This window comes from Plecotus auritus, assembly GCF_963455305.1.
Source record: "Plecotus auritus genome assembly, chromosome: 7".
In the NCBI taxonomy this organism is placed as follows: domain Eukaryota; kingdom Metazoa; phylum Chordata; class Mammalia; order Chiroptera; family Vespertilionidae; genus Plecotus; species Plecotus auritus.
In genome coordinates, this window is record NC_137774.1 from 173,989,443 (window position 1) to 174,006,522 (window position 17,080).

Genomic DNA, 17,080 nt, shown 5'->3' on the forward strand with positions numbered 1-17,080 from the left:
ACATGCCCTTGACCGGAATCGAACCCGGGACCCTTCAGTCCGCAGGCCGACGCTCTATCCACTGAGCCAAACCGGTTTCGGCATAAACATATTATTCTGAACACATAGACCAGGAGAAGCAACTCGATTGAGCCCAGGCCAGATTCTGTGCTGTGTCCTGAGTGAGATGGAGCAGGTGAGCACTCCAAATCAGTAATCAGTGCCTCTGGCCTTTGCACAGCTCTGGGAGAGGAGGCAGATGCAGACCTGTCAATCCAACGAGATAAAGACAGAAGGAGACTTAGAGGAAGACTCTGAGGAGGAACGAAATCAGTGCTTACACAGAGCAAGCAAAACTCAACAGAGATGATAACGTTGATGCAAAAACCCCTTACCCCTCCCTTCTAACTGCTTACCAAGTCCCACCAATCCTGCCTCCTAAATATCTCTAAACCCCACTGTTCCAGGGAGACTGCAGTGTCCCCGGCACGGCCTCCTTTCTCAGGGGCTGGCAGCTCACACAGGCTGGCTGCTTTCAGAATTAAGTAAGCGGAGGCTTTCTGGATGCAATACCTTCCATTTCCTTTAGCGAGCAGGCTCAGGTTACAGCCACCCAGCTCTTTGTAAACTTCTATCCGCAGTTTTTGGATTGGCCCTTGATGGCTAATGCCACCAGTTACCCTACCTAAGGGCATTGATATGGTGCCACACACCGAGAGATCACAGTCTCAACTTCTAGGAAATGTGTTTTCTCTCCCGTTTTCTCATTGCCCAGGATGGTCTCCGCACCACGGTTGAGGAATTATGACAAAGTCCAGATGACATCTGAGCTGAGCGTGCTCCAGTGGTTCCTTTCTATCACTTAGACAAGGAGAAGGAACTCTCATTGAGCCCAGGCCACCACTCCTGCTCACTGGAGCAGCAGTGCATACTGGGATGAGGGTGTGTGTTTTGCCATCACTGTAGAAATGCTTTTGTGCAGGTGTTGAAATATAAAAAGGTGCGATCTCACGTTTGTTTTCCAGAATGTTTGCCAGACGCTGTGGTGCTTGGTGAAAGGCTTTTGTCGCTCTAAACTGGACGCTGCTGCGGATGGGACCCGGTGTGGCGAGAAGAAGGTGACGTGGGGGCTGAGGCAGGCAGGTGGCGGGCGGTGGGCACTGAGTTCTGGGGGAGCCGGCCCTGCAGGGCGGCTGTCTCTGGGTGAGTGCAGATCCCAGAGCTGGACGAGCCAGAGGAAAGGATCCGCTGCCCCTGAGCCTGGGAGCCTTCCCTGGGAGCAAGTGGTGAAGGCGAGAGGGCGGAGCCCAATTGCACACTTCCAGCTGCAAAACGCCTGTTCCCTCTCTCCCTGATGAACTTCCCTGGACCGTGTGGTTAGTCACATCTTCATGGTAAAGATCAGAAGGGACAAGCCCGTGGTGGCTTCTTCCCAAAGATGGTGGACTCGGGCCACTTGTGGTCTTCTTTCTCATCATCTGACCTGACTGCGTTTCCTGAGGATCTGTCCACGCTGCTGACAGGAAAGCCAGACACCCGAGAACTCAGAGATGTTACTATCCAACTTTTTTTTTTTTAATATATTTTATTGATTTTTTACAGAGAGGAAGGAAGAGGGATAGATAGTCAGAAACATTGATGAGAGAGAAACATCGATCAGCTGCCTCTTGCACACCCCCCAGTGGGGATGTGCCCGCAACCAAGTTACATGCCCCTGACCGGAATCGAACCCGGGACCTTTCAGTCCGCAGGCTGACGCTCTATCCACTGAGCCAAACCGGTTTTGGCATTATCCAACTTTTTAAGCAGGGGGCCAGTTCACTGTCCCTCAGACCGTTGGAGGGCCAGACTATAGTTAAAAAAAAAAAAAACTATGAACAAATTCCTATGCGCACTGCGGGCCCGGGACGCGTCGGCTGCTAAGCAGGACAGGCAGCGGCCCCCGGCGGGCCGGATCCATGTCCTCGGCGGGCCGCATGTGGCCCGCGGGCCGTAGTTTGAGGACCCCTGCTAGACTTCCTTGGAACCGAGCAATCCGTGCTGCCCCACAAAGCCCATCGGGTTGGCTGTGGGTTTAGAACTCAGGTATTTGGTGGGAATCTCTATGCAGCTTGAGGATGGCCTGACCCAGCACAGATTTAGAACCTGGTCAATGCACAGTGATCAGAAATAATAAGGACAAGGAGGGCAGCAGATGAAACATGCCCAGATCTTCCGGGTAGTGGGGCCGTTTCTAACAACCAAGTTGTATTTCCTTTGGTTTTTCTTTTTGTATGGTTCGCCCTCCTAAACTGATTGTTGTTCAAGTATTTCCCTGAAGCCCTAACCGGTTTGGCTCAGTGGATAGAGCATCGGCCTGTGGACTGAAAGGTCCCAGGTTCGATTCCGGTCAAGGGCGTGTACCTGGGTTGCGGGCACATCCCCAGTAGGAGGTGTGCAGGAGGCAGCTGATCGATGTTTCTCTCTCATCGATGTTTCTAACTTTCTATCCCTCTTCCTTCCTCTCTGTAAAGAATCAATAAAATGTATATAAAAAAAATGTTAAAAAAAAAACAACAACAACTATTTCCCTAAAGAGGGAGAGAGTGGATTTTTTTTTTTTTTCTGAATCGTTCGAAAGGCCAGAACTAAAAACGCTGGGTAGAGTTACAGGAAAAGAGACATTTTTGTTGATACTAGAAAGAACTTAAAATTCTTAACGAAGTAGTGGTTTTTGGCAACCAAGGGACTTTTACCAGGAGGATAAGGTTATCTGACATTAAGTGCCCCTAGGGGCTGTAAAGAAGTGTTATCACAGTACCAGTCTGCAAAATGTTTGCTGCTGTCTACAACAAGATAAGGAGCTTGCACCAGGAAGTAAATCAATGACGTGCTCTTCCTAGCGGGACGTTCTCCGTGAAGGAGTGATGTGTCATGTACGTTCTGGCATGCGATCTGCCAACCACACTAAGTAACACTCCTGCTTTGGCTAAAACTAGGTACCATGAAGTTCCCCCAATTCCGGAAACTCTCTGCTCCTCAGGCCCAAGGCTCTTGGAGGAAATTCTTCTATGAGCTCTTCTCTGTCCTCCACGTGACGTGTGGCTGTAGGAAGCCAACGAGGAGAGTCGGGGTTAGCCGTCTAGGGTGCTCGGCTCAGCCTGCGGTGGGAGCCTTCCTGACATCTCCTCCTCTTCTCTTCGCAGTGGTGTATGGCTGGCAAGTGCATCACGGTGGGGAAGAAACCAGAGAGCATCCCTGGAGGCTGGGGCCGCTGGTCGCCCTGGTCCCACTGCTCCAGGACCTGCGGGGCCGGGGCCCAGAGTGCCGAGAGGCTCTGCAACAACCCCGAGTGAGTGCGGCCGAGCACTTCCCTCTCCCAGGAGCTGCGAGACCGGCTTGGCCACCGTGACATCGGTGACCCCGTGCCTCCTGAGGGAAGTTAGTGGGGACGCTGAAGATTCACAGAGGGTGAAAAAATAGTGCTTCTCTCGTGGTGTTTCATTTTGGCTTGGCACCGGATTCTTGCTAGAACTTGGATAAATAAGCTGATTCCATCGCTTGGAAAGATAAGCACATTTCTTTTAAAGGGAAAGCCTCCAGTTAAGGCCTCCTGGATAAACCCCACCATCAGGGAGAGATCAGTCATACCCAAGTTAGCTGATAAGATAGCTTTCTTTCAGTCATAATGAATGTACAGTTTTGCAAAAATGTTTTTCTTCCCTTAGGTAACTAAGCAAATAGCTAGGCACATTTCTGGGGATTATTTTTTTTTTAAGGTTTTAGATAAGAATTTTGTAAACCTTAGAGATCCATATTAGCTTGTTAAGAATTCCAAAGAAGTTATTTCATAAGTGGCTTTCAAAGTTTTAATCAAATTGCTTACTTTTTTCGTATTTTAAATTAATATGATGATATATAAATTAAATTTAAATGCCATTGATTTTCAAATATATCTTATATTCCCAATTCCATTATTTTCTGGTATACCAGTTCCCAAGTATAATTTTTAAAAAATATACATATAATACCTCCTGTAAGTAGAAAATGTATTACGCTTCTTTGCCTATTTTTACATTCGTCTAAAATGAAGATTAAGAGTCACAGTTTGTAAAAGGCAAATGATAAGCATGATTATAGTACCCTCAATATCTTAGTTCCAAATCTTACATTTCATTTATTTATTTATATGTTTAGTGAGTTATTTATTATTGACAGCATTACAAATGTCCCCCATTCCCACCCCTTTGCCTTCCTCCACCCAACCCCCACCCCACTCCAGGCCTTCCCCACCATATTGCCTGTGTCCATGGGTTATGCATATATGCATATATGTTCTTTGGTCAACCTCTTCCCGCCCCCACCCCCGAGATCTGTTAGTCTGTTCCATGCATCCATGTTTTTGGACCTGTTTTGTTCGTCAGTTTATTATGTTCATTAGACTCTACATATAAGTAAGATCATGTGATATTTGTCTTTTTTGACTGGCTTGTCTCTCTTAGTATGATAACCTCCTGGTCTATCCATGTTATCTCAAAGGGTAAGAGATCCTTCTTTTAATAGCAGTATAGTATTCCATTGTATAAATGTATCACAGCTTTTTAATCCATTCATCTATTGATAGGCTACATCTCCTTTTTATTAATAAATATATTATTATATGTACATATATGCATGTGTATATACATGTCATATATATAATAAATTTCTAAGGGTTAATAAGTTAATATCTATAAAGAGTTTAATACAATACCTACTATAGAAATTGTCAGTAAATGGTAGTTAATATAGTCATTATTATGATATTTAATCATTTACCACACAAATAAGTGTACATCTGAGGAATTGGGGCAAAATTGTTTTAAAATCTTACCCTTTGAAAAAAATTGTTTTTGTTTATGTATAAGGTTTCTGTGAATTCATAAATGTAAAACCAAGAATTTCTTACACTTTCATTTTTACAGAGAATCTTTATTTTATAATTTATTTCAGTGTGATCAGAAAAGTGATTTCCATTGTAGAGATCAGGAAATATAGGTGATTTGCTCGGGGACCCATTGTCAGTGCTGCACAGCAGCTACCACCAATCTGTAGCCTTTTGGGGATAATGGACAATGACCTGTGTTATCAAAAAAGGGACATCCGTGTTGAAGAACGGAAGAATGATTCTCTAACAGAGCTTCAGGGAGAAAATGGTCCTAATTCCCATATCAGAGGCCAGAGTTTGTCACAGAGTCTCCTCAAGTGAGTGACTATGTATGATCTCCGTAGCTGGTTTGTTTAAGTTCACTGAGAACAATGCCGGTGGAACAAAGTCACAGATTCTGTGCTGTGATTTAGGTCACAGATTCATGCCAATGAGTGACCAAGTGACCTCAAGACTGTATCCTTAAAGTCAGTCACTGTCTAGTGCACTGGTCGGCAAATTCATTAGTCAACAGAGCCAAATATCAACAGTACAACGATTGAAATTTCTTTTGAGAACCAAATTTTTTAAACTTAAACTTCTTCTAACGCCACTTCTTCAAAATAGACTCGCCCAGGCCGTGGTGTTTTGTGGAAGAGCCACACTCAAGGGGCCAAAGAGCCTCATGTGGCTCGCGAGCCGCGGTTTGCCAACCACTGGTCTAGTGAGAACCCAGTAGGGCTTGGCTCATAAAATGCCCTCAGTAATGGTTGTTGGATGGAGATGAATTGGAGATATTGCAAGTCATAGAGTGTCACTCTATGACAACGAGTAGAAAACCAGCCTAACCTCAAATATCAAGGACAAATCTTTGTACCACCCACAGGGAGTCAATGGCTATGAACTCCCTTAGTCAGAGAATTATCTTTGGGAGTGCTAAGTGCAGGAAGCCCATACAGTAGGATGATGAAATGTCACGTAAGAGGAGAAAGAGATTACTTCTGGTAGGATTCTGGGAAAAATTCACCATGGAGATGGCATTTATTTGGTCCTTAAAGTATGGGCAGTATGTAGACATTTAGAGACTTAAGAGAGGAGAAATCTATCCAGAAGCACAACAAAGAAATATAAACTACGTTAGCGTGTATGACTGGAGCAGTGTGCAGATGAAGGGGAATATGGGAAGTAAAGTGAATTGGGTCAAGAACATGAGGGCCTTGAAGGCCAAGTTCAAGAGGCTGGACTTCATTCTGTGGCCATTAAAGGTTTTTAAACAAGAAACTAAAATAATTCAGGTATTTGTAAAAATTAACCAGATAAGAGTGTGTACAATAGGTTGAATAAGGAAAAAGAAAAAAGATGGGTAGAGGGGAGACAGGAATGGGGATAAGCGTTGGACAAGTTTGGTGATTATGGAAATAAAGAGGAGGAAACAAATATAAAAATACAGCTAGTGACCAGGTAACTGACTACCTGTGGGAAGGGATCAAGCTATTTCAGAATAGGCATCTACACACCTGGGGTTGAATGTTCATGGACAGCAACATAAACAAAAATGTGTGAACTTGGAAGAATTTACTTAAAAGTTGAGTGTGAAAGGTAGAGAGGGACATGGTTTGGGAAGGAGTGAGCATGGCCACATGCCAGGGGCGTTTAAAGGAAGATGCTGGCCTTTAAGGAAACTAACAGGACAGCTTGTGTGTTTCATCTGTAGACCGAAGTTTGGAGGCAAGTACTGCACCGGAGAGAGGAAACGCTATCGCTTGTGCAATGTCCATCCCTGTCGCCCAGACGCGCCAACATTTCGGCAAATGCAGTGTAGCGAGTTTGACACGGTGCCCTACAAGAATGCGTTCTACAACTGGTTTCCGGTTTTCAATCCAGGTAAGGAGCTGTGGCAGTATATTCCAGATCCAGGTCCACAGCCATCATCAGAAAGCATATGTCAGGGTCTGTGCCACCCCCCAAAGTCCAACAAAAAGAGAAACGTACCATTAGATGTTTTGTATTTTAGAAGGTAAAGTCGGGGGATCCAGTTAGGTTGTTCAGTAACTATTAAAGGTTGAATACGTCCAAGCTCTGTGCTGAGCTCTGCGGGAGATAAAAGACAAGTTTATCAAACTTGGTGGCACACTTCAAAACAGCTGAGGTGCAGTGAAGTGGTAAGTGGGGCATGGAGTTCAGTAAGTGCTTGGTGATGAGTGTGTGAAACTGTAATTTTGGGCAGAAATTCAGAAAAGGTCATTGTGGGTTTGCAGTAATTTCAAAGAAGGCTTCCAAGACAGTCGGCGATGATCCTTAAGGGTGAGAAGTCTTTCTACTGCAAGAAGGAGAAGGAGAGGCATCGGAATCGTCAGGCATTCCATGTGGGCAGGGAACAGGACAAGGAAAGATGAGGGAATGACTTCATCAGAAATGAATGAGGACCAGCTCTGGGCCATAAAGGAACGTTTTGTGTGTACAAGACAGTGTAAGAAGGGTAAAGAGTCAAAGCAAGCATCTAAAGAATGCCCATGAGGGGGTGGGGATGTAGCCAAGCTGGCGAAGGAAAGGCAGCCTTAGTGGTGGTGTGCTGACCCAGGGCCAGTCACTCATTCTCTCCTGAAGGTGAAGCAGGTCACTAACCATTAGCTGTAGGGCACCATCAGAAAGTATCTGGGCTATTTGTCATCGTTCCCCTGAGGAATGAAACGTGAAAGATTTCCCTGAGCGAAGGAGATTTGAGACAGGAAGTAAAAAATAACTAACCAAATTTTTCATGATTTTAAGTTTCTGAAATTCCAGTGTAGTAGCGCACGAGAGGACTCAAAGATGTGGGGCTATGAATGAAAAGCATGTATTTGAACTGTTATAAACATGCTATTGTCAATTCTTTGGAAAGAAAGACCCTGGAGTGCTTTGTCCACTTTGGAGCTATTGGTTGTCACGGGCAACGACTGCTCCTTGCTCCCCATTGTTTAGCATCATTCATGCTCTAGAAGAGCGAGTCGTTTCGTTATTGGTACAATTTACCTTCCTGAGCCAGGTATTTGAATATCAGAAAACTTATGTATGTACTTATGTGGACTGCGAAAAAGCAAACAGACAGAACTAATGACGAAAGGTACTGCCTTTCCTACTCTCGGGGCATTCTCCAGTATGTTGAAACTTCTCGGGTCCATGATCCTGTTGCTGTATGTGCAGCCTTCCAGAACTAAAGTAGCACAGCTGCCCCAGGACTATGGCAGGTGCTTAGTTTGGAGATTTCCCCTCCCCTGATTCCCTGTAGATGCAGAGTTGGGCTTGTGTGTTCTAAACTCTGATGGCTTGAGTAGTTGGACTTGGAATAAAAAGATTTGGCTCAACTGGGTTTTCATTTTTTATAAGCATTTATCACATGCATACTTTTTGTGTAGCATAGACTAGGCACTAAAAAATGAGAGATATGAAAGTAGTCATAAATTTCACTCATGTTGGAGTGATTCGTTTGCATCTGATACTAGTATGAGGCTGAATAAGCCATATGGTGGACTTAAGCTAAGCTTGCTGCCTACCTGGGCTGTCAGCCTCCATCCTCCATTCGACGGTTTTCTTACAGGCCCCTGTGCTATTATTCGAGCAAAGTGGCTTACCTGCTAATACGAGTAACTACTGCCTTGACCAGCACGCTGATTTCTTTTCCCCATCAAACTCTTATCTTAGCAGAGTTGTTATTTTCTTAGCTGACAGACACCCCTAAGAGTGACAAGTAGGTCATTCATATCAACCAGTGTGTATGGAGCACTTACTCTGTGCATCAAGTACTTTATACCCGCCCAGCCTTCCCTCAGAAGGCATCAGAGAATAAAGTAAATGTACAGCAGAGTTTCCTACTCACTCAGTGGAGAGTGTTAAGTGTCTTGGTATCTGACCTTTGGTGCTAAGTAGCCAATGACTGAAGAAGAATCATAGATATTTAAGCATTTGGAATAAGCATAGAAACATCATCAAATCTTGTCGTTTGCTAACTCTGTCTCATGGGAATCTCAGGGCTTCTGAAATTGCTTGATTCTCATTTCACTTTTCAAAAAAATATTAACTATTTTTAAAAGTGTGATAAACAGCACTTACACTAAAAATTATGTCAGGTTTTAACATATCAGAAATCATCAATGTGTTGACTTACACAGTCAAATTAATTTGGTTTTCTGTAGAACTTAGAAGGAACGTCTCCTATCAACCCAATTAACTGAGAAATACCCTGAAATTGCAGGTTGAGTTGTTCTAAACTGATACCATTTACAACTATTTGTCAAGATTCTTCAATAGTGTGGGACCAAAGACCCACAGAAAAAATTAGATGCTGTACCCCATAAAAGTCTGTAATGCCATCCATAAGCTCTACGTCAACATTTTTGTTCATTGTAATGGTCTCTGTAAATCACACTAATTTATGTTTAAGCGTTATATACTTGAACTTACAAAATCTTTGTGTAATAAAATCCCGATTTCATCTGCCTTATTGGCAAAGTCTTGTTTGAAAAAAAGAAAAATAATTCTGCTTTAAAGCTTTGAAAACTATGAATCTAGATCAGCCTACTTTCTAATATAAGCATTTTCTTTACCAGCATTCCTGACAAAAAAATTACGCAATTCTACTAGATCACAGCCATGCAGGCACCGATGAGAAGAGTTGCCTGCATCCGCTGCACCTCCTGAGGCCCTACTTATATCAGCACATGACTGTGCATTCTCTCACTCACCCACCTCCCCATCTTTAGCAATAAAGGTGCTTAGTCTCAGAGAGGGCAGCCACTTACTTAAGGTTACAGGATTTTGTATAATGGAGCTGGAATTGAAGCATAGGTCTGTTTGACTAAAAACCTCTCTCTCTCTCGCTCTCTCTCTCTCTCTCGCTCTCTCTCTCTCTCTCGCTCTCTCTGACACACACACACACACACACACACACACACTTATGTAGATTCCTAGAGACTTCATTAGCCTATGTTAATAGAATGTGTTTATATCCTGCATCGTCTACTAGGAAACAACCAGAATCTGATCTTGATGTTGTCACTTTCTTGGAATCTCTCTTTCTTTTTAGATCTTTTTAAATTTTGTCAGAACACCCAATAACTCTTCATGTAAGCTAATTATTTCTATTGTTGCTTCTAAATATTTAAGCCCAATTAATGCTTAATGCCTATGAGGTTTCCAGCAAATATGGAGAGTCTGACATGAGGTCAGATCACAGTCTGCTCCTCATGGGATAGGATCCTTCAGGATCATCTTTAAGCAGTTGTTGTAGTTCGGGTTCCCTAGGAAACAGACTGAGACAGAGACTAGCGTGCGGGAAGTTCGGCTGCTGTGGAAGGAGAGGGGAGGAGGTGGGCCGGGGCAGGGGAGAAGCTGGGCTGCAATGCAGTCTCCACAAAGGCCTCCCCCAACTGCACGGGGAGCTCTGGAGCTGCAGGGGTCTTCAGAGTTGCCACACTCGGGTTGGGGGAGCCATGTCTGTGTGCCTAGCATGACCAGTCGCCAGGTATGGTCTGCCCCAGGAAGAGGTAAGTGTCCTGGGTAGGGAAGCTCTTTCAAGCCCAGGTGACAATGGAGGGCTGATGCTGGCAGCTCTCCCAAAAGCTGGGAGGATAGGCCTAGCATCTGGGACCACCTGGGTGGCAGGCATAGAGTTTAGTACAAGAATCCTTGGGGTTAAATAGAAATCGTGTGCAGGGAGCCTGGGAGATCTTCTAGCCACGCCTGTCATTTCACAGATTAGGAATCTGGCTTCAAGAGGGGACATGATGGAATAATAAGGTGTTTGCAGACACCTAAAGCCATTCACAACCCTCTTCACTCTCACTTTCCCCTATACTAGGAGAGGGAAAACTAAATGGCCCTCTAGCCCATATTTCCTGTAGACCCAGTTCTGACCAAAGAGATAGAGATGAAGGCTCATCTTTTATTATTTTTTCTAGTTAAACTATAATCCATTCATTCAGTGAAATAATATATGGTCATTCAAAGAATGAAATATAAATAAACAAAATCAACTTTTAACAAGTACCATTTTTAATTAAATTTATTGGCATGGCATTGATTAATATAATCATATAGATTTCAGGTGTGGGTTTCTCTGTTATAAGATCTATATATTGCACTGTGTTAGGACCCCTTTACTCTCACCCCCTTCCCTGTGGCAACCACCACACTTCCGTTTGTGTTCATGAGTTTCAGTTTTGAATCCCACATATGAGTGAAACTATACGGTTCTTAGCTTTTTCTGACTTATTTCACGCAGCATAATATTCTCAAGGTCCATCCATGTTGTTGCAAATGGCAGTATGCCGTCCTTTCTTACAACTGAGTAGTATTCCATTGTGTACATGTGCCACATCTTCTTTGTCCAGTCCTCTATCGCAGGACACTTTGACTGTTTCCATGGAAGGCTCATCTTTTAAAAGCTTCTGGCAATGTTTTTAACTGGTGCCCACCCAGCTGGCCCTTGGTCCCTTGCCCATGTGCCATTCACCCTTCCTCTCTTGCTACCAGGGGTACACAGTCACATTGCAACCAAGAAGTCGCCCCACCCCAGAAGCTGAGTAGGAGGAAATAAGGAGGGTAGCTGAACACTCCTACCCCTGGATTTCTTGTTTTGTGAGGAAAATAAACTCCTGTCCCTTTAAGTCAAGGAAGCACTTACAGCAAAACTCATTCCTAACTGAAGCTTACATTAAACTTCTATCAGTACTCCCGCTGTGCCTGGCACTTCACTCAGCAGTTTATATGCATTTCCCTATTTTATCCCCACAAGGAAACCCTGGGTGGAAATTTAAGCTTTTGACCCAATTCTTATGGATAAGCTCATCGGTTTGGAGAATTTAAGTAAATTGGCCATATTCAGACTGTGCAAGAGAGCCAACTGTTAGACCAGGCCTGATCCTGAAGCCTAAATATGGAAGGGAGGAGCAAAAGTAGGTTTACAGTTGTGAATACCCAAAACACAGTGTATTCTTATATTATTATTATTATTATTATTTATTAACTAGAGGCCCGGTGCACAAAAAATTCGTGCACTGGAGGGGGAGTCCCTCAGCCCGGCCTTCCCCTTCTCACAGTCCAGGAGGCCTCAGGGGATGTCCTACTGATGGCTTAGGCCCACTCCCTGCAGTCTGGCCTCCCTCTGCAGGAGGCGACCAGGCTGATCAGGGGAAGGCACTGTCCCCATCACCCCGCTGCTGCTGACGCCACTGCTGGCCACGGCGGCTGTGAGGCCTGAGCCCACGGCTGTCTGAGCCCCAGGTCTCGTAGCCGCTGTGGCTTTGTCCAGATGGACATCCAGATGGACGTCCAGAAGACATCCGCCCTGATTAGCATATTACCCTTTATTAGTATAGATTATTGTATTATTTTCCATAGGAACAATTTTTGCCTCACCCTGTATTAATCACTAAAGCAAACAACTTAAGGCCCGACACAAATTTATTATCACAGTTCTTAATCATCTTAACCAAGAGACAGAACTTAAAAATATACAGTAAATGGTAAGCATTACTACATGTAACTTAGTCTAACACATCAATGACATAGGTTTCATTCATTTTTTTTTAATTAGTTCTATTCTTGTTTTCATATCTGTTTGTGATTATTGTAGAATATACTAATTTTAATGCCTTCTTATGTTTAACTAATATATATATTTTTATATTTGGGGACTGCAGTAATATATACATATCAGAAAGTAAAAGAATGCCATGTTAGTCTGCCAAAAATTACTGAATCCAACTAATTACTTGGTTGATTATCGGTTGGGATTTTTGATTAGGAGTTTTCATTTGCTTTTGTTTTTCCCCCTCAAGCTTATCTGAGCCTAGTCATTAAACTGAGCTTCTTTTTTAAGTTGAATATAACTTGTTTTAACAATACAACATGTTAAATTATGCCTTCCCCTTAAGGTCTAGTATTTCTTAAAGTCTGCGAGGGCCCACAGATGTGCACATGGCAGATCTCTGCTGTTCGTGCACGCGCTTCATTGTGCCGCCGACTTCACTCACAAAGTCTAAGCTCCAATATGAAACTATTGAGAGTTTCAAGACAGCAACAGCGGAGCCTCCGGCCAAGTGAGATGCTGGCGACTACACAGGGCTCAGACCCGTGCAGCCCGCCTGTACATGGATTTTAGAGACGGGTGTGTGTTTTTTTAAATGGTGAAAGTGAAATTGCGATCCACTCATAAAACGTGACAGGCATCAAAGCTTTTCCTTGACCTGAGAAACATGTTCATCCTTATTAAACAGCTTTACCTCTCACTTCTAATGATCACTTCTTAAGATCATCCTCCAAAAATGTGGAGCCGTCCTGTTTCAGCAAATTGAAAATGCAACCTCAGAGGCAATGAGTGCATTCAGCCCCCTGGCTTCCTGGGAGAGGATTAATCAGATGTGTGAGGGTGAGAGCGCACCGGTAAATTAGTCTCAGAGTTTCCCCTTAGCTGCATTATACACGGATTTGAAAGCTGGAGGGAAACAGCCACATGCCAGACTAAACAGGGAAAATACTCACCGGTTTGAAGGTTGTGGGATCCATGAGGTTGATGTCTGGGACAGAGACTCTCTGACACATGATGAGCACTGAGACCGACCATTGCCACCCCCGCCTCCTTCTGCAGAGTCCTGTGTCCTAGGGCCACATCATGACATGCCCAGAGCACCATGAAAACAAAGGCCAGAGAGGAGGACAGAGAAACAGGACTTCGGGTTCAGCCTTAAAAACCCTTTTTGTTTTTTTAAAATGTATTTTTATGGGTTTTGGAGAAGAAGGGAAAGAGAGAGAGAGAGAAACATCAATGATGAGATGCTTCCTGCATGCCCGCTACTGGGGATCAAGCCTGCAACTTGGGCATGTGCCCTGACCGGGAATCGAACTGTGATCTCCTGGTTCATGGGTCGATGCTCAACCCCTGAGCCACACCGGGCCAGGCAAGCCTTGTGCCCTCTTAAACAGCCCCGAGCCTTCCTTTCACGGTGGCTGCTTTCAAGCAGAGGGTCCTTCCTGGCCTTCGGTCGTTGTTGTGCAAGCTCTGGGGGCCACAGCAGTGGCTTCCTGTGCTGTTCAAGGTCATTGCTAGCTAGCACGAAGACGCCATTGACCGCTGCCCAGTGTGCTTCACTCCGCCTGCCCCACCTCGAAGGCTGCCATGGCTCTGTAGTGCAGAAGCAAGATGGGGGCAAGTCCTGACATCAGGGCCCCTCTTCACGGAGATGTCATGATTATCACAGGCGAAGGAGACCTTCCCAGTGCTCTGTTTTAAGGCCCTCGGTCCCTGCCCATGTGCCATTCACCCTTCCTCCCTTGCTACCAGGGGTACACAGTCTCATTGCACCCAAGAAGTCCACCCCACCAACGTCAGCCAAGAAAAGCAGATCCCTTGTTTCTGTGTGGTTATAAATCTGTGTCTGAGGGCTTGCTGGCCTTGAGGGGGATAAGGGAGACTTGCTAGGGGTGGGGTTATGACAGTAGTGTGGGTGATACTGGTGGGCTGGCCCTATCAGAGGGAACAGCCCCCCCACCCCCGCCCTTCCCCTGGAGGTCCGCTGACCTTGCTGAGGACAGCAGGTAGGTATCGTGCTTGCCTGAAGTCCTGCATCAGTGGTAGACATGATGTAATTTCTAGGCTAACCCTTATTTCTACAAGCACAGCCTAACGTTGCATTGAAAGGTCTCATTATTTATAACAAAGAGCATAGCATTTTAAAGCAATCTTCCCAATTTAATTTGCTGTAAAAGCCTTTAACTGAAAAAAAGAAAAAAGCCCTACTTCGTAGCATGTGCCATAGAAAGGTAAAAGGTGGGAGTCTCCAGATAAGGACCCGTGGGGTCATAGGTGAATGTTCAAAAGGATCCCGGGGGAGGCGCTGAGCTGAAACGCTGACTTGTCTCTTTTGCACTTCAGCACGGCCCTGTGAGCTCTTCTGCCGACCCATCGACGGCCAGTTTTCCGAGAAAATGCTGGACGCTGTCCTTGACGGTACCCCTTGCTTTGAAGGCGGCAACAGCAGAAATGTCTGTATTAATGGCATATGTAAGGTATTGGGTATGTTTCCTTAATCTACAACTTTATAAAATCGTGCTTTTATTAATTCAGGAAGTCAGATGTTCAAACCCTTTGTGGCATTTGCATATGGTCTGGGTTTTATTTTCGGTCTGTGAGGCAAGACTGCCCAGTGCATATCAGAGACACCATTTGGGGCGGAATCGTTTTTCTGCCGTTGTCTTTCTTCCTTTCCTGATTAGTTGATGGGCTCTGGGGTATTATTTTAGGCATGGAGCAGGGGCATATTGAAGAAGAACCAAATTAAAGGAGGAATTGTTAGAAAAAAGGCAACAGATTACTTCCGCGGCATTCAATTTTTCACTGGTTTCTTGCCAACAGAGTCATTAAATTTCAGGAAAATTAATAATAGTTTGTATAGTGTTTTCCACGAAGCACTTTTACATTTAATTCTCCATTGATTGCCGACACGATCCTAGGGAGAGAGATGGCGTAACAGGTAGCCATAAACAGGTCTTCTGATTTCTATTGAACTTCCCCTCACTGACTCCGTTAATCGCCTCCGCTTTTATGTAAATTACTTAGACTGATTTGTTAATGCTTTTATGTGTGCAACCGGTGAAAAAGTCCTTCCAATTGCTCACAGTTTGTTTTGCAAGGAGCTAATGAATATGCTTTGTGCTCCAACACCCAGGCGTAAGCCTCAGTTTAAAGAGAAGGTGTTTTGAATCAATGGAAGGAAAACGATGCTGTAGAAATACCTAACTCACTGTTAGTAAAGCATAATGGTGTCACGCTCGGGCTCCAGGATGGGAACTCATCACCATTATTTATTAGCTCTGTAACCCTGGGCATCTTTCTAAGGCTCAGTTTTCTTTTATAAAATTGAGATGTTAATATATATCCTTCCAGCCCTGCCCGGATTGGCTCAGTAGATAGAGCACTGGCCTGCGGACTGAAGGGTCCCAGGTTTGATTCTGGTGAAGGGCACATGCCCAGGTTGCGGGCTCGATCCCCAGTAGGTAGCCAATCACTGATTCTCATCGTTGATGTTTCTATCTCTCTCTCCCTCTGCTTTCCTCTTTGAAACCAATTAAAATATACCGTATGTATTTATTCTTCTAGTTGCAGTTGTCAAAAAGATTGACATAAGGTCATCTATGTTAAGCCTGTAGCAGAGCCCTGGCACACAATAAACTCTCAACACATTTTATTTGTTTTTGCAAATATTTATCGTATTTTTTTCCTACTGGACCAAATTGCCGCTGTAAAAAGCTCCTGCCCACAAATGTTCAGCTCCCTGCGAAGGCGCGCTTACATCTGCAAGGCCACCTTGAAGTTGCCTTTTGTTTTATTCCGGTTCTGACCGAAGCACAGGAGGCGATATGTTGATTCCCAGGAATGAGTGATGAACAGCCAGACTTAATCAGACTCTCGATTTGGAAAAGCTCAGGCGAAATTCCTTTCAGACTTAATTATCACTGTAGCCACAAAGAGCCAAAATTAATTACTATGTTTTAGGCTAGATGTGTTCCCCAGAGGAGGAAAGGGGTTATTTAGTGAATCCAGGCCAAAACAGCCCACCACTGTCCAAATCGTGGTTCTCAGGCCTGGCTGCCTATAATTCTAACAGGCAGAGCTTTTAAACCACTGATGTCTGGCTGGTGGTTCTCAGGCCTGGCTGCCTATAATTCTAACAGGCAGAGCTTTTAAACCACTGATGTCGCAACATTCAAAATCTCTGGAATTTGGGACCTGGCAATTGATATTTTTTTAAACTCCCCATACATAGCTAGGGCTGATTGCTATACGCAGCTAGGGTTGAGAACTTACCTCGCCAAGAAATGAATGGGATGCTAGAATGATCTTTTAGACCTGAGCACCTTTGCATGCAGAGAGACAGCATCATCAGCGTGTGATGGAAAACATAGGTGTTCTGAATAAAACACAAGGATCTTGGTTTCCTCTCTTAAAACCAATGAAACCAGTGTAATGGAATATGCCCTGTTTTCTCTGCTTGCCTTCCTTTTCCTGGAAACCAGGTAAGGTCTTTTAGAAGGTAGAATTACCCCCTTTCTGTCTGTACCACAGTGAGCTAAGTTTTTAAGCTGAAAAATTACTCAAATCAAATTTCCTTTAATAACCTCAATGCAATTTATCTTCCGAAGATCCAGGTTGTAGATATTTTAGCTTTGTTAGTCTTATTC

The 17,080-nt window shown here is 44.3% G+C and overlaps 1 protein-coding gene across 2 annotated transcripts in view; it reads left to right on the forward strand.

The window, feature by feature from the left end:
- The window catches only part of ADAMTS12 (ADAM metallopeptidase with thrombospondin type 1 motif 12), a gene marked incomplete at both ends in the record, with an annotated part of 199,821 nt that overhangs the window by 127,554 nt on the left and 55,187 nt on the right, over positions 1-17,080 (forward strand). The window contains 4 exons of one of the 2 annotated variants that reach the window (XM_080682502.1): positions 1,005-1,097; positions 3,165-3,310; positions 6,579-6,748; positions 14,775-14,908. In XM_080682502.1, the coding sequence (XP_080538628.1) occupies positions 1,005-1,097; positions 3,165-3,310; positions 6,579-6,748; positions 14,775-14,908 (543 nt within the window). The remainder of the gene's footprint in view (positions 1-1,004; positions 1,098-3,164; positions 3,311-6,578; positions 6,749-14,774; positions 14,909-17,080) is intronic. The other variant, XM_080682503.1, reaches the window with a different exon arrangement.